The sequence below is a fragment of the Chiloscyllium plagiosum genome, chromosome 16 (genome assembly GCF_004010195.1).
Source record: "Chiloscyllium plagiosum isolate BGI_BamShark_2017 chromosome 16, ASM401019v2, whole genome shotgun sequence".
NCBI classification, from domain to species: Eukaryota; Metazoa; Chordata; class Chondrichthyes; order Orectolobiformes; family Hemiscylliidae; genus Chiloscyllium; species Chiloscyllium plagiosum.
The window spans coordinates 27157683-27179573 of NC_057725.1; the positions used below are offsets into that span (position 1 = coordinate 27157683).

Genomic DNA, 21891 nt, shown 5'->3' on the forward strand with positions numbered 1-21891 from the left:
AAAAGTTCATTTTTGTCCCTGAAGACTGCATCATCTCTTACAATAACAATTCCACTAGCTCCATCCCCTTGCTATTTCTCCCTAACTCTGCAATTTGTTTTATCTTCAGGACCTTATCAAATTCCATTTTAGGAGCTGCTAACTAATTCACCCATACACTCAGGTAGTTCATTCTGATCAAAACCATTTTTAAAAAATGGTTTCTCATTGTAATTAGTCCATTTGCCAATCAACTTAATTCAGTGTCCTCTGGTTCTTGACATTTCCATCAATGGGGACAATTTCTTCCTACCTACTCTGTCCAGCACTTCATGATTTTGATCACTTTTATCAAGATACCTCTCAAGATTTTCTTCCCTGAGAAGAGCAGTGCTAACCTCTCTATCCTGGTATGTGAAGACTGCCATCCCTATACCTGTTTTTGTAAAATCCTTCTTCAAAGCTGTCATATCCTTCCTGTAGAGTAGTGACAAGAACTGGTCACGTTGAATCTGAAGCAGTGTTTTATAAAGCCTAGTTATAACTTCCTTGCTTTTGTCTCTATTTACAAAGTCCTGAATTCATCATGCCTTTTTAACTACCTTTTCAATCTACCCTGTGATCTGCAATGATTTGGATTCATATATTCCCAGGTCTCTCTCTTTCTGCACCTCTTTAGAATTACATCCTGTATTTTATATTGATATTCCAGCCAAAATATATCAATTTTGATTTTTCTGCAATAAGTTTCACTTGCAAAGACTATTGGGACTTCATGTTAAAACTTAGACCTGAGTTTCCCCAAAATGGGTAACCTCTCTGTTGTAGCCCAAACCCCTGAGAATCAGAAGACTTATGCAGAGATAAGTCTGTCTTGTCCCCATTTAAAACACGCCTGTGTGGGCTGGAAACTGGACTGTGCACAGCAGACCAGATTGGAGAAGGTGTAGTTCAGGGAATTTATTTTTAGTGAGCCAAGATATCCCCTTTGGCGAGATGATCCATGACCATTGTCCCCAAGCAGCTTAGGCAGGGTTCCAGTGCCCTTTGTTGGGGATTTAGGGGCCAGGTGCCCTGAGGGGAGTTTGCCAGGTAGCCTCTGTCAAATTCAGTAAGAATGTGCCAAGAAAATGCATAAACCCATTGGATCTATCACAACTGTCGAAAAACCTAGAACACCAAATTTTTGTTTTCATAAGAATTTCAATATGTTATTTTTTTCTTCTTATTGGTGAGTGTGTTTTTAAATAGTGGCATCATCAATAGATGCATCATTTCATATCCCATGGCTGGTAAGCTTCAGGAGCAACCTTTTCACACAGATGGTGGTTCATATTTGGAATGAACTTCCAGATGAAGTGTTAGATGCAGGTGCAGTTACAATGTGGAAAAGACATTTGGACAGGTACATGAATAGGAAAGGTTTAGAGGGATGTAGGGCAAATGGATGTAGGTTTGCTCGCTGAGCTGGAAGGTTAATTTCCAGACATTTCATCATCCTACTAGGTAACATCTTCAGTAGGCCTCCGGGCGAAGCACTGCTGATGATTCCTGCTTTCTATTTATATGTTTGAGTTTCTTTGGGTTGGTGATGCCATTTCCTGTGGTGATGTCGTTTCTTGTTCTTTTTCTCAGGGGGTGGTAGATGGGGTCTAACTCGTTGTGTTTGTTGATAGAGTTCCAGTTGGAATGCCATGTTTCCAGGAATTGTTGTGCGTGTCTCCGGCTTGTCCTAGGATGGATGTATTGTCCCAGTCGAAGTGATGTCCTTCCTTATCTGTATGTAAGGATATTAGTGAGAGAGGGTCATGTCGTTTTGTGGCTAGTTGATGTTCATGTATCCTAGTGGCTAGTTTTTTCCCTTTTTGTCCAATGTAGTGTCTATTACAGTTCTTGCATGGTATTTTGTAAATGACATTAGTTTTTCTTGTTGTCTGTATAGGGTCTTTTAAGTTCATTAGCTGCAAATGCAGGCAAATGGGACTAATTTAGTTTGGGAGACCTTGTCAGCATGAATGAGTTGGACAGAGGGTTATGTTTCCGTCCTGTATGACTATGACACCCACTATGGATACTGGGTGTCTTGCTTCGAGAAGAAGGATTGGTGTCCCAGGTTGGGGAAGCGGGTTGCCATGATTAGTTGTTAAGTTGGGATTGGGGCCACAAGGAGCCAGGGTGACGTGTTCAGGATCATAGCATGATATGAGGATTCCTGAGTGGTGGGTAGAGGGACATAAGAATTACGAGGAGCTATGGGGTGGATAGAGAGGCATAGGATGGCATAGGGAGTCATGAGATTGAATGGATGTGGCATGGGAAATTTGTGCATGCAAACGGATGTGAGGGATGAGGATTGGAATGATGTTTTTGAATTCATTTTTAAAAATTAAATGGTGATATAGTGTAGTGCACCGAGCTCAGCCTTATGCCCTGCCCTCATCTGCAGTCGTCAGCCTCTAATCTCACTCAGAACTCATTTGGCCCAACAAATACAAAACCTAACACCCTGGAATGAAACTCTGACTTGCTGGCTAATTTCTCTCAGAATGGATTTGGAGAGCTCAGAAATATCCCGTCTCAGTACGAAAATCAGTGTCTTAATTGTCAAACTGAGAAAATACATAATACGACATTGTCAAAGTCCATCAGGGAGGCCAAAGTGCTTACAATATGTTTAGATTAATGTCGATCTAATGACTGTTGTGTCCAGAGTGAGTATTATTGAACTGTATAGTGATTGGAATGAGGGTCAGGTGGATCTCATTGAGTATGAGATCTTTGGTTGGGGCTGTTAACCTGTGCCAACCAGGGAGTCCTGACTCACCAATATAAATGGGAGATTCAGAGAATCTCCTCAACTCTCAGGACTAGCTTTGAGCTGGCTGGTCAGAGTCCATGTACTGTGCACATGTAAATGAAGGATGATTTGGTGACAGGATACCAGCCTCTATGCATTATTTCAGACTGGAAAACCCAAAATTAGTATTTGCCAAATATTTTGATTTTATCTTTTGTATAGGTAAAGATGATATCGTATTCTTCCTGAACTACACAAAGAATGTCAGCCAGAACTTCATGAAATGACCGATGTGGTTGTTGTTATTTGAGAATGATACAGTTAATATGTTAACTTATCATTCCATGTTTCCCTGATAGTAATCAGCTGCCTGCCTGCATTAATCAGGAATGACTCCCAGGCTATTTGAGTTAATTGCTTTTTCTACACACACTCTAATTAACAGTTTAACTAATTATTGCTAGAAAAACAGAAAACAAATATGCAAGATCACAGCTTAAAAATAGCTGAAAATTCTTTAAACCCACAACATCAGCATAATCTGTGCAATAATTCAAAATAGGACCCTCTATCAGAACTCTCCTCTTTAACCTTCAAACACTGACACACACGATAAGCATTCCTAGCACCCCTTAATTTAATCTATTCTCAAAGTCCAGATTTCTGAACTAAAAATCCAGAAGAAATTAAGTTCAAATTCTATTGCATTCCATTTGAATGCAGTTTAATCGATAAATATATATTTTTTAAAAATTCTTGAATCAGAAAGGTGATATTGATAAGTGTGAGCATAAAGCTATTGTATTTTGTCTGGATGCAAATTTGATTAACTTTGCTAACAGTGCAAAACAAAAGGAAAAGGAGGAAATTTGAAACTTGGCAAATTGGATTCACAACCGACTGAGTGGCACGAAGCAGAGTGTAATGGTTGAGGGGTGTTTTTCCAACTGGAAGTCTAAGTCCAGTGGAGTCCCACAGGGGTCAGTGTTGGCAATCTTGCGTTTGTGGTTTAGGTAAATGATTTTGGAGGGTTGGTCAGTAAGAGGAAAGTAAGGACTGCAGATGCTGAAGATCAGAGTTGAGAGTATGGTGCTGGAAAAGCACAGCAGGTCGAGCAGCATCCGAGGAGCAGGAGATTCTCCTGACGAAGGATTTATGCCCTAAACGTCAATTCTCTTGCTCTTCAGATGTTGCCTGACCTGCTGTGTTTTTCCAGCACCACATTCTTGGATTGGTCAGTAAGTTTGCACATGATGCAAAAATCGGTGGCGTGGTAAGCAGTGAGGATGGTAACCTTAGACCATAAGAGGATATAGATGGGCCGATCAGTGGCAATTAGAATTCAATCCATATAAATCCACTGCCCAATTGTGACCACGTGCATCAAATATAACCACCTACTTACTCCAACCCTATTTTCTAGCACTGGCCCATAAGGTTGTATGCCTTGGCATTGGAGGTGCACTTAAACATAATGATGCACTTGGGCAGGGCAACATGGCATGGCAGTATATGATGAATGGTAGAAACCTGGGAAGCATCAACGATCAGAGGGACCTTAGTGTGCATGTCCAATGTCACTTGAGGTACCAGTACAGGTGGATAAACTGATTGAGAAAGCATATGGAATTCTTGTCTTTTTTAGTTAAGGCATAGAGCTTAAGAGCAGGGAGGTTATGCTGAAATTATATAAATTGTTGATTAAGGCACAGCTCTGGAGGAGTCTGAAATCCATATTATAGGAGGGATGTGATTGCACTGCAGAGGGTGCAGAGGAGATTTACCAGGATGTTGCCTGGGCTGGAGAGTTTTGGTTAGAGGGATTGGATAACTGGGGATGTTACCCTTAGAGCAGAGGTGATTACAAGGGGACGTGATTGAGATGTATAAAAGTAAAAGAAGCATAAATAGACAGAAGGAAACATTTCCTCTCAATGATGGGATCATTGATCAGGTGACATCGATTTAAGGTAAGGGGCAGGAGGTTTAGAGGGGATGTAAGGAAATTTTATTCTTCAACCACACAGTCATGGGAAACTGGAAGTCTGTACCATTAAGGGCAGAAACCTTCATTATATTTAAGAAGTATTTAGATGTGCACTTGCAATGTCAAGGCATACAGTTGGAAAATGGGGTTAGAGTAGTTAGATGCTTGTATTTGCACATAGTCATGAATGGGCTGAAAAGCCTTTTTCTGTGGTGTAGCTTCCTATAATTCTGTGACTCTGACTAAGGAAGTGACCATTCAACATCTCTAACCTACTCTGCTCTTTAATAAAATTATAGTTGATTTTGGCCACAACTCCACTTTCCTGCCGGTCCGCAGAACTCTTCTCCATTGTATGAAAAGAAATCCGTTTGGCTCAGCCTTCAATATATTTAATAACCCAATCTCCCCTGTTCATTGGGTTGGAGAGAATTCTAAAGATTTCTGATTCTCTGATCAAACAAACTTTTCCTCATCTCCATCTTAAATGGAGACCCTTTATCCTGAAATTGCTCACCTGTAGTTAAAGTGTCCCCCACAAAGGAAAGCATTCTCTCAGCATCTACCCTATTAGAGAGCCTCGGTATTCTTCCCAGATATTTCAAAAAGGCTACCTCTCATCCTAATAAACTACAATGAATATGGCTTTAACCTGCTCAACTATTTCTAATATGACAATCCCCTTATCCCAGGCATCAACCTAGTGAATCATCTTCCCACAAACTGCTTCCAATGCAATTATGTCCTTCCTTAAGTAAGGAGACCAAAGTTTTTGCAGCATCCATGTGTAGTCTTATCAATCCCCTCTATGGTTTTAATGACACTTGTTTATTTTTATACTCTATCCCCTTTGTAATAAATACAAACATTTAGTTTGCTTTTTCTATTCTTTTGCTATATATATTTGCATGCTAACATTTTGTGATTCATTTTGTGCAAGGATATCCAAATCCCCTTGACGTGTCGCATTCTCTAGTCTCTCTCCATTAACATAAAGTTCTGCTTTTCTTGATACCAAATACCCTCAAGCATTTTTGTAATTCTACTTAAGCTATTCATTTCCTTTGCAGGCTATCTGTATCTTTGTGAAATCTTGTTTTCCTGGTTTATTAACCATCAGCAAATTTGGTCATAATATAGTCTGTCCCTTCATTGAAGTTATCAATTTACATTCTAAACAGTTGAGGCTTATTACTTCCCACTGAGGCACCCCAGCAATTACTGTTTGCCCTCCTGAAAATGACTCATTTATCATGATGTTTCTATGAGTCAATCTTCTACTCATTAATTACCGCCAAGCTCAAGACATCCTTTCTTGTACAGTAACTTTTCATATAGTACTTTAACAAATGCCTTTTGGAAATCCCAATACAGTGCAATTACTAATTCCTCTTTATCCGCTTTGCTGGTTAGATCCTCATTTTGTCAGCATTGTCAAACATGATTTCCCTTTCACAAAACCATGTCGACTCTGCCCGAATAAGTTTTATTTTCTTAACATTCTGCTAATACTTCCTTAAAAATGAATCCTCGCATGTTACTAATGACAAATTTCTTGAATAGGGCATTATATTTCCAGGAGTCATAGAAACAAAGTATAGAATGGTTACAGCGTAAAAGGATGCCATTAGATGTCTCGTTTCTTCACAAGCTCTCTGTGAGAAGCACTTATTTGAGGAGGTCTCACTTCCTCAAACTTACTCTGTAGGCCCGAATCAATTTTTCTCCCTAAATATTCATCCAATTCTGCTTTGAAAGCCCAACTGAAGCTTCCAATACATTCTCAAGTAGCGCATTTCAAATTCTAGCCATTGCATGAAAAGATTTTCTTTCACGCGCAATTTGTTCTTTTGCCGTTCATGTTAAATCAGAGCTCTCTAAACATTAAATGTGGAGTTTCTGAACATGCTTCTCTGTAGGCTGAATCCACTTACTGTGGATATTACTATTGATGTTGCAACGAACAGGAACTAAGGGAAGATTGATGTGGAATTTATAAGTGGCAGAATAATTGAATGTTTAAATTCAACAATAATGATAATTAATTGAAATTATTCTTTTCACAGTAGTAAGTACAGAAAGTGTTGGAGAAACTCAATACACCTGTCAGCATCTGTGCAGAGAGATAAACAGAGTTAATGGTTTGAGTTCTATCCTTTGGAACTATAGGATGCTGGAGAAGTGATGTATTTTTATGTTGTTCATGCCGGGGGAGGTGGTGGGGCAAGAAAAAGGTGACCAGACCAAAAGGCAAAGGCAGTCTTGATGGTCATAGAGTAGTAATTCAAATGAAGAAAAGGTGCAAATGGTAAGTGGTAAAAACAGGAAATATATCAAGCAATGCATAAGACCATAAGAACCTATAATAGCAGAACTAGGCCATTCAAGCCTATCAAGTCTGCATTCAATGAGATCATGGCTGATCTGATCATCCTCAACTCCACTTTCCTGCCTTCTCTCCTTGGTTCCTTTACTGAATTAAAATCTGTATATCTCAGCCTTGAATATACTTAACAACGTAAACTCTACAGCCTGATGTGGCAAAGAATTCCATTGATTCACTACCCACTGAAAGAAAACATTCACCTTCACCTCTGTCTTAAATGGGCAATCCCTTACTCTGAGATTATGCCCTTTGGTTCTAGATCCTCTCACAGGGAAAACAACTTGTCAGCATCTACCTTGTCAAGATCCCGAAGAATCTCACTTGCTTCAACAAGGTCACCTCTCATTCTTCTAAACTCCAATGAGTGCAGACCCAACTTACTCAACCTATCTTCATTAGACAATCTCTCCAAACCAGGGGCCAACGTGTGTGGACTTTCCCTGGACTACCTGCAAAGCCAAAGGGATAAGGGAACCAAAACTGTTCTCAGTATTTCAGCAGTGGCCTTGTATAGTTTTAGGAAGACTTTCCTATATTTTATACTCCATTCCTTTTGAAATAAAGGTCGTTCCATTCCCTTCACCTGCTAAACTTGAATGCTAGCTTTTAGTGTATCATGAACAAGGGCCCTGAAATCTTTGTCCTGAAATTTCCTGCAGTTTTACTGCATTTGAATAATAATTAGCTCTACTATTCTTCCTGCCCAAAATGAATAATCTCACCTTTCCTCATATTATATTCAAAACTCATGGGACACAGGGAAGGTGGAGGGGAGGGAGGAGCTGAAGATGTGTTGAGGACAGAGGAGGGCTTGCAAACAAAATGGAAGACAGTGTTCATGGTCTGACATTGTTAAACTCAATGTTGACTCCTGAAGGATGTATGTGCTCACGTGAAAAATGAAGAGTTGCTTCTCTAAGTTGTATTGGGCTGTGCTGGAACATTGCAGCATGCTGAGAGCTGAAATGTAGCACGAGAGAAAGATGACATGGCAAGTGACTCAATGGTCAGTGTCATTCCTGAGGATAAAGGGTAGTGCATTGCAGAATGGTTATCCAGTCTGCATGTGGTCTTGCCATATTGTTCACAATGAGTGCAGTAGATCAGATTGAATGAGGTACGAGTAAACTGCAGCTCACCGAGAAGGTGTGTTTGGGGTGCTTGGACAATTAGAAATGAGGAGGTGAATTGGCAAGTGTTACACCACCTGTGAGTACGTGGAAAGGTTCCAAAGAAGGTGGAGGGGTTTGGTGAAGGGGTATTGGAAGTAGAGGTGGTTTGGGGTGTTGTTGAGCAAAAGACCCTTGCTGAATTCTGATGGTGAGGAGAAGGAAAGATGTGCTTTGTGGTGCAATCCTACTAGAGATGATGAAAATTGCAAATGATAGTCCATGAAAATGAAGGCTGGGGGTGAGGTGGAAATTCAGGATGTGGGGAGCACCATCATTATTCTCAGAGGGGAAAAGGTGAGGGCAGAAGTGCAGGAAAATGGCCGAGAGTCCAATCATCTATGGTTAGGAGGAATCCTGAGCTGGGGAAGAAGGAAGACATGTCAGAAGTGCCCATGTGAAAGGCGATATCATTGACATGGATATGATGGGGAATGGTAAAACTGTGAACATAGAATGAAGGCCTTACAGGAAATGGATGTGAGGAAATGTCATCGAGGTAACTGGGAATCGGTGGGATAATATTGGACAGCTTACCCCCAGAAATGCAAACAGGAAAATCAAGGAGGGGAGGAGCCAGAAATGGACCAAGTGAAGATGAGAAAAGGATGGAAATTAGAAGCAAAATTGATTCATTTTTCCAATTCCAGATGAGAGCAGTTAGCAACTTTGATGTCATTACCAATGTTCTGTCATTTTCCCAAACCCCGTCAGTTCTGCAAAACAATCTTGAAACGTTAACTCTGTTTCTCTCTTCACAGATACTGCCAGATTTACTGAGCTTTTCGAGCACTTTTTGTTTTTATTTCATATCTCCAGCATCAGCAGCATTTTGCTTTTATTTGTTTCACAGTACTTCCCTCATGTTCCTTGCTGGTTACCTTTACAGAAAGATTAAATAGATATGGTCTATATTCCCCTAAGAATATTGAAGAATGAAAGATGGTCTCATCTAAACATATAATGCTTTGAAGAAACTTGACATTGTAAATGCTGAGAAGGCATCTTTTTCTGACTGGAAAATCTCGAACCTGAAGTCAAATTCTCAGAATAAAGCTCACTTAAGCTTGAGATGAGAAGAAACTTGCTCAATATAAGTGCTCTGAATCTTTGAAATTCTGTTCCCATAGGGATGTAGATACTTAGTAGTTTGAGCATATTCAAGAAATTGGGGTTTACTAGATTTTCTGGTATAAGGAAAGTAACAGTTTATGAATAATCTGGGAAGGTGATGAGGTCGAAGATCAGCCATGATCTTATTGAATGACAAAACAGGTTCAAAAGCTCAAACTCCGGCTTCGGTTTACTTTGCTTATGTTTAAACCATTTTGCAAATGTATGCTTTTCATATTTGGATGATCTGTAAAGTCTGGACATGACTGGCAAGCAGCTTGGATGAGCAGCATCTTTCTAAATTGCCCTTACACTGGCCACATAAAGAGCAGTGGAACCTTGATCATCCAAGATACATCACTGGCGGGTGCTCAATCATTGCAGATTAATCCTCACACTGAATACACAGTGCATTAAAATGTCCAACACTTCATTCTTCAAAGAAACATACAAAGCATTTTATAAAACATTAGAAATAAGCCTCCCTACAGTATTACATCTGTTTCTCATTGTTCTATCCAAAGGTTGAAGCACAGTCATTTCTATCTAGGTGTTAATTATATGCCTGGTGAATTTGTAGCCTGCCTGCTTGAGGGGTTGTTTGATTAGAAAGACAAATGGAACATTGTCCTTGATACTTAAGGTTGTGACTCATTAACTAGAATAATGAAGAAGTTGCAGTGCAGAAACAGACCTTTCAGCCCAACTTTGTCTTTACTGTTGCTTATGCTCTGCTGAGCATATTTCAGCTCACCCTAACAAGAAATCAAACTACTCCTTTCTCCCTCATGCATTCATCTAACTGTACTGAGTTCCATTTTCATCATTCTCTACAATGAAGTTCCCCTGGATCCTTTGTTGGATTGATTAGGGCCTATTTTATATTTCTGTCCCCTGGTTTTGGGCACCTTCACAAATAGGGGAATCTTACCCATACTTAGATCCTTTGAGGTCAAATTAGGTCATATCTTAGTCTTTTCTAAGAATAAAATATCCAAGGCTATTTAATCATTCTGGTAGCTGTAACCTCTTAGTTCTAACGTGAATCTGAGTGTTGTTAGGCACGAAAGATTTTCAGATCCATCCAACTAGTCTCTCTCAAACCCTCAAAGCCATCTAAAGCCATGCAGTTTCCTGGGAATAAAGGAAAAGCAGATCGGAATATTAGACCCACAGCAGGGTTCCAAACTCAGGTCACATATACAAATATTTGCTACACTTTCTCCAGTGCCTCTGAGTTTTTCAGAATATGGTTTCACTGGTAACTGAGTAACATGGAGTCGTTAATGTAACTTATTTGTTTGTTTAACCTGTCTTGAGCAGATTGGAATAGAGTGATGTATCTGTGAAATGTTTAAAGCTTATCTGCATGAGTGTTTACAAACTGAGTCCTGAAACATTGAATAAATTTTTCCCTCTTTGTTTCATGATACATCAAGAATTTGCAACGCACTGGTCTGCCATCATTGGAGCATCTCATTCCAAGTCTTACAGGCTCTGGGAGTATGGGGGATTTGCCAGCAATGGAGTAAAACAAGTTGCTGAGTGGGGCTCTCCTGTGAAAATGGAAGAGGAAATCCGGCAGCAGGTAAGTCAAAGAGGGGGCCAGGCTTACAATGTGATCAGGCCCCTCACCATAAGTCTGCCTGGATTGCTCAACTGTTAGTGAAGAGAACATCTGATGTGGTTCTAAATGTTTGAGCCAATGATTTTAGTAGTACAACCAATCTGTCGCTTCAGCCACGCTATGCCATGTATTTGCAGTTAGAATAGTAGAATACAAGAGGGATGGGGGCATACACATTGCAACACCTTTACTCCCTAGGATCTGCTTTACCTAGAAAGGTTCTGAAGACATGAAGTAAAAACAGCCTTTACATGACCACACTGAGTATTTCTCAATCATAATGAGTGACATCACCTAAAGGCTTATCATTCCAGTTCCGTGAGTGAGAAACTTAGAGATTAAACCTTCCATGGAGTTATCCAACTGTATCTGTTCATTCCTGGTAAGAGACATGGAGTGCGATACTTAATTCTAATCATTTTGGAAAGGGATGCCAAAACTTGCAATCTCCAGAATTTAAGCAAAATGCAGGAGTGTGGAAATTGTCAGCAGAAATGAACGAATTTTGAACACAGTTGGAAATGTGACAACACATCACTGGTTGCTTTCCAGATTCAGCTGCAACATACAACACTTTAAAAAGCTGAACCTGGAAAGCCAGCTTTGACAAATATTTACAGATGTACACTGGATGACTTCATACAGCACTCCTGTGTCTGTTTGTTTTGATTGGCATGAGAGTATTGTTACCATTGCAACACTGAACAGAGATAATCAGTCACTAACACTGCCAGTACCACTTACAGTTCTTAGGATCTCTGGTAAAAGCCTGTGGTGGAATGGAAAATTCCAACCAACTTTTGTCATATCATTGATTTTTTTTACATAAAATTAGTCACAGAGTAAACTGATAGATTCAAGCTACAAGCCTTTTTTGATTTTAGTTAATATCTGTTTTTCAAGAAAAGTGGAATGCAGCACCTGAAAATGAGATGGAAGCAGATTCAATAACAACTTTTAGGAAGAATTTGGATACACATAAAAGGATAACACTTGTACGATATACAGGGAAAACATTGGAGTAGGACTAATTGAATAGTCCTTCAAAGTACAGTCAGAGTGAACTGAATGGCCTCTAGCTCTGCTACAACATTTTCAAAGGCTCTCATTGACTGATGCACAGGTTCATTTGTTCATGGGATGTGTACATCACTTGCTAGCCTAACATTTATTGCCAGTCCATTCCTATCATAGTGAAGCGGGGTATCCTGAGGATGTGCAATGTGCTACTAAATGAAAATTGCTTTCTAAGCCAATCCAAAGAGATTCTGACCTTTTTAAGTGTTCTTTGCATAGTGTGAACTCCTGGGTTAACTGTGTGGCGCTTGATATAAATCACTTTATTTCATCCAACTGTTTGGAACCTGAAATGATTGCCAGAGGAACCTGAAAAACTCATACATCTAGTGGCTTAGTAAGAAATCTAAAATACTCTTCAAGAGTAGAGTGTGTATGGCAGACTATCTGACACTTATTTCCTGCGCAATGAATTGAAATCCTGTGGTTATTGAATGTCAGCATCTTCAGTCTGTGTAATTTGCAATTGTAGTCTTTAGAATTAAGGATAATTCTACTCTGAAATCCCAGGTAATCCTCCTACACTTGATTAAATTGAGCCATGAGTCAGACGTTTTCTTGCCTGTGACTCGGGTGAAATTGAATTTCTGTTAAACAGCGGGTTTTGTTTCTGTGTTATTTAAGAAAAGAAACTTCGAAGATTCTCAAATGTGATAGAATATGCCCAGACTTCAGCACTATCAGAGTGCTTTGCCTAAACCTTGTGATCTTTTGTTACTTGAGTTATGCTTTCGTTGAACCTGGTATTCTGGGACAGCTTTGTGCCTTGAGTGGTTTAGCAGCTTCATTGTCGACTTTGACAAGTTAAGCATCTGGATATGTTGTGATTTGACCTGCTCTGGTCTCAAACATGATTGAATTTTAGATTGAAGTAGTTAATTTACTAACTGGCTCCTGATCTAATCTGTGTCCTTTTGACTAGTGCACCATTCTACTTTCCCAGACTACTCTCTTTACCTAGACTTGTTTTATATCTAATCTGATTAACTGAGTAAAACAAAACTGTGGATAATGGAGATCTGAGACAAAAACAGAAATTGCTGGAGAAACTCAGCAGGTCTGGGAACTTCTGGAGAGAAAATGGTGTTAACATTTTGAGAACAGTGACTCTTTGTTGGAACTAATAAAGAGTCACTGGATTCGAAATGTTGTTTCTGTTATCCCCCTACAAATGGTGCTGGATCTGTTGGGTTTTGCCAGCAAGTTTTGACTAACTGAGTTAAGGTTCAGTGCTGGTCTGTCACTTCACCCTTTCAATAAAAACAAATGATATTTATAAGCCACTTTGTTTCTGGTAAGTCATTCAAAATCTGACAGCAAGCCATACAAGAGGATATTGAAAGCTTGGTCATAGAAAGAGGTTTTGAGAAGCATCTTAAAGCTGCAGAGAAATATGAGAAGGATGGCGAGGCCTAGGTGTGGCCACAAATGGTAGGAGAAGGAAGTAAAGAATGGCGAAGAGGTCAAAAATGGAAGAAAGATACATATCTTCAGCTCTTAATCAACTGTTGTAGAGGAAAGGTTAGGCCATGAGTTGCAACAACTAACTATCCATGCAACCAATAACAGAATATTTTCCTGCTGGTTAGGCCAGTTGTCAGTAAACCTCTGAACTCATTGCTGTCCTGATAACAATTATCATCCAATAATAATCATTTATCAGGGTTGATTAACTCTATGGCTTAACTTTTTTAAACAACAGTCACAAACACTTTGCAAGTTATGAAGCAGACATTATATGAAACTGAATGATAACTGTTTGTGCAGCTCGACATCAGACTAACTGTTAGGTGCAACATTGTACACACTCAACAAATGGATTTCTTTAAAGATTAACTTTCTTAAAGGTAAGGTACATACACAATGGATGTGATTACCTCAGTGGAGATTTTACCAACTGGCATCATATCAAGGCAAGCTTATTGGCACAGGTAGAAAAACTGGAAAGTTACTTCCGTCGCCTTTGCTTCCCAGTTCCTCTGCAGTTCAGATATTTTGTGCTAGAAACTTCCATTGGCTTGTGAGAAGTACAAAGTAGGTGGTTCACTGCTACAGGAAAGGTAGCTAGTTTTATTTAAATTTAAACTGAGTTTTTGACTGCAGAGAACAGGCAGATCTCTCTCTCTTTCTCTCTCTTTCTCTCTCTGTCTCTCTCTCTCTCTCTCTTTCTCTCTCTGTCTCTCTGTCTCTCTCTTTGTCTGTCTGTCCATTTGTCTCTCCTTCTCTGGTAACTTATTTCCAGCTACAAATTGCTCAGTCACCTGCAAGCAAAAATGTCTCTACCATTGATAACATCACTAGTCCACAAATCAATCAATCTCTTATTGCTGACAAGAGCTGCATCAGTGCATACCCTGAACTTCATCTCATCTACAACCTGAACTTCTTCAATTACTGCTCATTCAAATAGCCATGGCAGATATTGTAAACAACTATCATGTTACTTGCTTTCCAAACTGCAGACAATCTTTCAAACATTGGTTTTTCAAACAAATTAAAGGAGAGCTGCACAGTGGTTAACACTACTGCCTCAGAGTGCCAGAGACCCAAGTTCGATTCCAGAAGGGTGACTGTCTGCGTGGAATTTGCATGTTCTCCCCGTATCTCCAGGTGCTCTGGTTCTCTCCCATAGACCAAAGATGTGCAGGGTAGGTGAACTGGCCATGTTAAATTGTTCCTAATGTCCAGGGATGTGTGTGTTAGTCATGGCAAATACCGGGTAGGATAGGGGAGCTGGTCTGGGTGGGATACTCTTTTGAGGGTCAGTGCAGCCATGATGGGCCACATGGCTCTGTTTGTACTGTAAGGATTCTATGATTCCTTCTCATTTCGGTCCACAGACCATACACAAGTCTGACAAAGTATCAGGTAAAATTAATAGAACAGAGTTAATATAAGATTGATCTCATCGCCATAAGATTATTTCAAGATCTCTGAAGTTTACTGGCAGGTTCACATTGACAGTCATGATCATGATTCAAGAAGACTATCACCCTCTAGGGTAATTAGTAAAGGGCAATAAACACTGAATTTAGCCAAAGGTGCTGACATCCCATAAACAACCAAATTAGTAAATCTTTTATCGAGGATGGATAATTAATATTAGGATTAGAGATTTTTTCAATGAAAAGTCTTACTATATTTGAAACATACCAAATTTTAGAGGGCTTCACAGAGTAGAAGCTGAGAGATAGTTTTCCCTTAACTAGGGGTACTGTGAGGTTGTGGACTGAGATGAGGAGAAATGTCTTCACTCGAAAGATTGTGAATTGTTGGAATTCTCTGCCCAAGACAGCTGTGAAGCCTCACTCCATTAGAATATTCTAAGCAGAGATTTATGGACTTTTGGGCACAAAATGTATTGGGATAAGTTGAGAAGTTGGAGTTAGTCAAGAGTAGCCATGATCATACTGAAGCATGGAACAGGTGTGAGAGGCTGTTGGATTTTGTGACTGTTTCATTTCTGTAGAAACCTCCTTCAGAGTTTGATTTACCCGATCTACATTGTTTGTTTAGAATTGTTGAGAGCGAAATAAAAGATTGCAAAGGTTTGCAAAACCACTTCATGCATTAAACTCATACCTTGATTGTTGTTTAGCTGATATTGATCTGAGTGAAACATTTGCAAAACTGTGCAAACTTCATCAAAAAATCTATATCAAGTAAAAGTCGAGTACAGAATGCATTTTCCTAATATCTCATCCATCAAACTTACAAGTTCTTCAAATAATTGGAGTGAGATCCATTGGTTTGGCATTATATATAATGCTCCTTAAATCCCATTTGTCATTTGAAAATGTCAGAATAAGTTGAGAAGGCTGTTGTTCATCATAAAAAGGGATCCTTAATTTTCTTAATAGGAGAATCATAGGTCGTAATCTTATGTCTTCCCTCATGGTGAATTTGGTGTTCTTGAGGTAAATTTAATCAAGTGGATGGGGGCACCACCACCTTCATGCCTCCACCCTCATTGAGTTGATGGTGGGAAGGCCCATGGATGACTTTTCCACACAACTGCCAATTGAGGCCTTTAACTGTGAATTAATGGTCTCTTCAGGGCCTCACTCTATGGCTACTAATATTAGCCCAACAGAGGAAGGGAGTTTGTCTTTAAGGAACCACAAAAATAAATCTTGGTCCGTCTGTTCAAAGAAATTCAGTACCTGATTGAAGGAAATTGAATCAGGTAGGGTTGGGGGTCCACTGAGAGCAAAGCAACTGCTCTTGTTTCTGACCCATCCCCCGACCTTGCCATGATCCCCATGACAACCCCTTCCACTCACTCACTGTGCCTGGGTCCCTTCTCAATTTGAGACCTGATGTGACACCAGCATCAGCCACCATCTCCCCAGAGGTACTGTTGAAAAGAGGGGCTGTTATTGTAAATATTTTATTTATTAGGCCTTATTTGGAATATTGTATCTAATTCTGATTTTAGAGAGGGTGCAAGTGATATGGAGAAGGTGCAGGATAATAATAGCAAACAATATGTTTTATTCAGCGAGTTATGATCTGGAAGGTGCTGCCAGAAAAGATCATGGAAACAGACTTAACAGTAACTTTCAAAGGAAATTAGAAAATTTTGCAAGGGAAAAGTTTAGCTATGGATATTTATTAGATAGTGCTTTCAACAAGCCATTATGATTAGAACAGTCTGTATGACCACTTCCTTTTCCATCACTTTGTGGGTGAGAAATTGAAAGTATGGCACATATAAAGCTTCGAGCATGCCCCTGAATCATTGCAATAATGAAAAGAGTACCAATGCAACCTTGTTCTTTTAGCTGACCAAAATTGAATTAAATTTAATATCAGTCATTCACAGTAGAACTGTGCATGTCATAGTGAAGAAATGTCCTTTGTCAATGTTCAAATGGGAGGAGAAATTGAACCAAGGGGAACAGAGGGTCAGCATTGCCCTTTTTTTGTTCTGGGATCTTATTCAGACTGGTTCTGTTTTTGTTATAGGCATCTCATGAAAGTGAATTTGTGTACCCAATCCAATTGCTAATGGGCATGCATCATATCATTAGTTTGGTCTAATTGGATGTTTCACACAGAGTAGATACTGTGGGAAATAGAAACAGGCTACACTTCTACAAGCAGTAGACAATCTGCTGAGGTTTAATGTTAAGGCAAAATAGAGAGAAATTTCCTGTAGGGAATGTGCTGTAGGACCACTTTCTGGATGTCCTGAAATGGGAAGTGCTCTATTTGTCAGAAATGATACATTCCTCTTTTTGATGATCCCACATACAAAATAAACAAAGTCAGGTTTTGAAGAAAGGTCACTGGACCTGAAACGTTAACTCTGATTTCTCTCTGCGGATGCTGCCAGACCTACTGAGATTTTCCAGAAATTTCTGTTTTTATTTCAGCCTTTTTGATTGAATTGGAGTGGATGGTTACATAAACAAGTCTGTGAAATTGTTCGTTGTTGGCCTCAGTGTCATAGACCAAGTAGCACAACAATAGATTATTTGCTCTGTCCCGTACCTGCTCTTTGAAACAGCCATCTAAATATTTTCAAGCCCCTCCATAGCCCTGAGAATTGTTTTTGAGATTTCCTTACCGTAACCTTAAGCTTCTCATTAATTTTTTCTTAGAATACTTATGGGTAATTTGTTATTTAACTCAAACTTACTACATTGTTTTTCTCAAATGAGAAAGAAATTCTCAGATCAAAGTTATGTAGTTAATGAACTACTCTGCATGAATTCTAATTGCTTCATTAAACTTTGTTAGCCTGGTGACTTATTTCCATCAGCACTTAGCTTCTACAAGCAGGAGGGATGTTCTATGCAATTTCACATCATTTATAAACATCAGGGATATCAATGTAATTAGCTCTTAAAGTTTGTTCTTAATAATTTGATTTTTTAACTTAAATATTCTTTCAGGAAGAGTAGGCACTGCAGTTTCTTTTCCACAAGAACATAATATTGAATCATCAAATTACACATTGATCTTTTCCCTGGCTCCTCTTTTTATTCCAGCTCTCTTAATACTCACCTGACTTCTTGCTGTAGTTTCTCAAGCCAATTCATGAATTTCTTATTGAAATATTTGCCATCCTTATTTGCACTAAGTCCCATTCCCCTTTTGAGGTAAATCCAGGTTTAATGAATCAAGCACAACGGACCTACATAATTAAACAGAAACATTACAGCTGCCTTTGACTTCTTTGATCTCTTCCTTCATATTTATGTTCCAACACCACTAATTTCTGCAACTCTCCTCTGAAATATTCTCTCCCATGTCACAATTAAATGCATTCTCAGCTTCCCAACTGCCTAGCCTACGCATCTCCATTTGTCAAGATATGTGTCAAACAGCTAAACCATTCCAACACTTCCATGTATGATGACTTTTTGTCCTGAGTAAGCCTTTCCCCTGTACCATATTTCCTTTCTGTTAAGCGATACCTAGAAGCACTGTTGCAACTATATGTGAAATCTCAATTATGAGTTGAGTAGGAATTAAACTTGTTATTGTTTAAATTTCCAAGCCTGAGTGCTCATATTCTTTGTGAGTGAAAAATCTGTGAATTAATGAAAGAGAGAACGTGGAGCTATCTGATAACTGTCATGACCTCAGGACATCCTGAAAGGTTTTACATTCAATGAGGTACTTATGAATTTTAGTCACTCTTGTATTTCCAGAATTGAGTTTGTTTCTGAGCTCCTGATTTCTTTGTAATTCAGCACAAGTTTATGATAAATTATCTCAGTCTTTGACAGGAATCAAATATTAAGAGCATAATTTTGCCAGTTCTGCAATATATTGTCAAAATGTGAATTTGTGCAAAGATAATACAATCTCATAAAATCCAACGACCTGCTAAAAACCCAAAACCTGAACCTTTAATTCTAATCCACCGTCAACTCTATTTATTATTGAATATCCATTAACCAAATTCACATATGAGGGAATACTATCTGTTTTATAATAAAATTGCCAGCCATTTTCAGTGACAGTAACACAGGATACCAATGCAAAATATAATAATTGATTTATACTTATCAGAGCTGAATAGGTCTATTTTGTTCCATTTAAAAAAAACACAATGCTTGGAAAGGAAATGCAGAAAAGATTTAGAAGTGCCTTTCCATTACAGTTTGGCCCAGATTTTCAAGCCTCTATTTATGTCAGAATAGATTACCAATGTAAAAATGACTGAATGATCTCAATATTGGTATTCCAAATAATCAGAATGAGCCCAGGTGGAGAAACACATCTGGTCATCCCTATGCTGATAAATACATTTCACCACGTGGGCTGATTTTGAATATTTGTGTGAGCTCACAGGCACACAAGGGTCTGTTTTGACAGCCTGAAGTAAGGTATTCACTTTGACAGATCAACATCTTTATCAGGTTATGATTTACTATTCTTGCTTTGATTTCTTTTTTGCCAATGTCTGTACACCTATTTGAACATGATTAAGACAGCTGAAGGTAAGGCTTGGTTCTAACCTATACCTGTCCCCCAGGACTGAAAAACTGATTTTAATGGAGCCCTTTAGATGGAGCTAGCTCTGGGGACTGAACTTGAGCTAATTGCCTCGGTGGTGAAAATCTGGCCTGGTGGTCTTTAATTTCAAATGACCAAGTTTAGATAACAGACTCATTTTACAAGATTGAGAGAGGCAACAAAACTAATTTTTAACCATGGAAATAAATTAGACAGACTTTAGCTCTCTCACCTGGTGCCAAGTTCTGAACAAAGGGAGGATTATCTTAATAGATTTTAGGAGATTAAACGTTCAAGATTAAAATCAGGATCCTTTTTACACGAAGAATAGAGGAAATGGGAAATTGAACATCACTGGCTAAGCCAGCAATTATTGCCAATCCTTACCTGCCCTCGAGATAATGAAATAATATTGTTTGTTCGTAAGTTAATTTCAGTCTACCATCAGTTAGCGCCTGCATGGGGGTTTAAATTCTTAGTTTCCTGTCTAAATGTATTGCAAAACAGTTTGTCACACATTGGCTAGTATAGTGAGATTACTCTATTAGCAAGGTTAAAGTGATGTATATTGTTTTCAGTTCAAAAGAATACATAGGAAATGAATTCAGCATTGTTGGAACGTGTCCTGGGTTCATTGAATGCCTGCATCTGAAATAATCCAGCATTTTATGTTTATAATTGGCCTTGTCCCAGCAGAGTATTTGTCAGTTCATCTTCCACATACTGTACTTGGAAGTTAGAGAGAATAAGTTGTGTAAGTATTGCTGATTCCTTGTCCTCAAGACCCAAAATATTTTACCATCATTGAAATACTCTTTGTAATGTTCTCACTGTTCTGATGTGGGAAATATAGAAACAGAATTGCATGCAGCAAATATCAATGTAGCAATTGCCTGGCAATCTTTTGTATTGATGCTGATTCTGGAGCAAATATTGATCAGGATATGGGATCTTCAGTATCAACATGAGAGGTGAGAGGAGTCATGGTTTAGGATCTCACCTGAAATACAGCATTTCTAAAAGTGCAGTGCTCCCTCAAGAACAGCACTAGTGGTGTTAACTTAGATTATATGCTCATGTTCTTGCTGTGGGGCTTGAATCCACATCCTTCCGGTTTGGAGATAATTCCCTTTGATTCATAGCCAGGGGAAAGTGAGGACTGCAGGTGCTGGAGATCAAAGTCGAGTGTGTGTTGCTGGAAAAGCACAGTAGGTCAGGCAGCATCCGAAGAGCAGGAGAATCGATGTTTCAAGCGTATGATGAGGGGCATATAGATTCTCCTGCTCCTCAGATGCTGCCTGACCTGCTGTGCTTTTCCAGCAACACACCCTCGACTTTGCCTTCCCTGAGGGCTATGGAATCAATGAATCAGATGGAGTCCATGATTGAATTAATTGAATATGCTCTGTGGAAGGAATGAATTCAACTTATTTCTCATTCCATCCAAACTACTAAATGGAATTATTAATCTGATTCATTAAGTTAATTGCATAAATAATTTATTTGGGCTGAATATGGTACCCAATTCCAAAATATTGATGCTTCTAGAGTTTTGCCCGTTATTCTGTAGACCTGCAGTCTGGAAAGTAGAAAACAGTGACTACCTTCAAAGTATTGTACTGACTGTGAAGTGCTTTTGGACATCCAGAGGGTGCTACATGACACAAGCCCTCTGTTTCATTACAACTTTTCATTGTCTTTCATCTTCATTCTTTTTCTCTTGTGCTGTCTTATGGGCTTTGCCCCTTCCCTAATTTTTGGGAAAGAAGATAAGCATTATTTAGCAGCTGTACAATTACATATGCTCTTTTTGTGCAAGTCGATATTCAGTCATCAGTTTCACCATCCAGCTATAATATTGGCTACTTCTAGAGAAATTAACTTAGTCTTATGGTTTCAAGTCTGACTTTTGCCAGACCATAGGAGAACTACACTCCTCCTGGTGAAGAGCATAGTGTGAGGAGTATGTAGCTTATTTGATGGAGTGTGCAGCCCCTTTTGAATTACTTCAGCATCCGTGATTGTGTACTGAATGTATAACCTGTGGCCATTTAGTACAGAGGAAACTTTGTCTAAGACCAGCAAATAAGACATTATGTAAAGATCATGAACCATTGTTCAGTTGGTAGCACCCTGGCCTCTGACTCAGAAAGTTACACATTCAGAGATTTGAGTACAAAGTCAAAGCGAACATTCCAATTGTGGTAGTAAAGGAATGGCAGCATGTTGGAGGTGTCAGTCTATAGATTGGGTAATAAACTGAGATAAAAACTGTAAACGCTG

General features: G+C 39.0%; 1 protein-coding gene across 1 annotated transcript in view; it reads left to right on the forward strand.

The window, feature by feature from the left end:
- The window catches only part of LOC122557712 (spondin-1-like), a 325902-nt gene that overhangs the window by 22315 nt on the left and 281696 nt on the right, over positions 1-21891 (forward strand). Inside the window, exon 6 of the mRNA XM_043705605.1 lies at positions 10871-11019. Coding sequence (XP_043561540.1) covers positions 10871-11019 — 149 coding nt within the window. The remainder of the gene's footprint in view (positions 1-10870; positions 11020-21891) is intronic.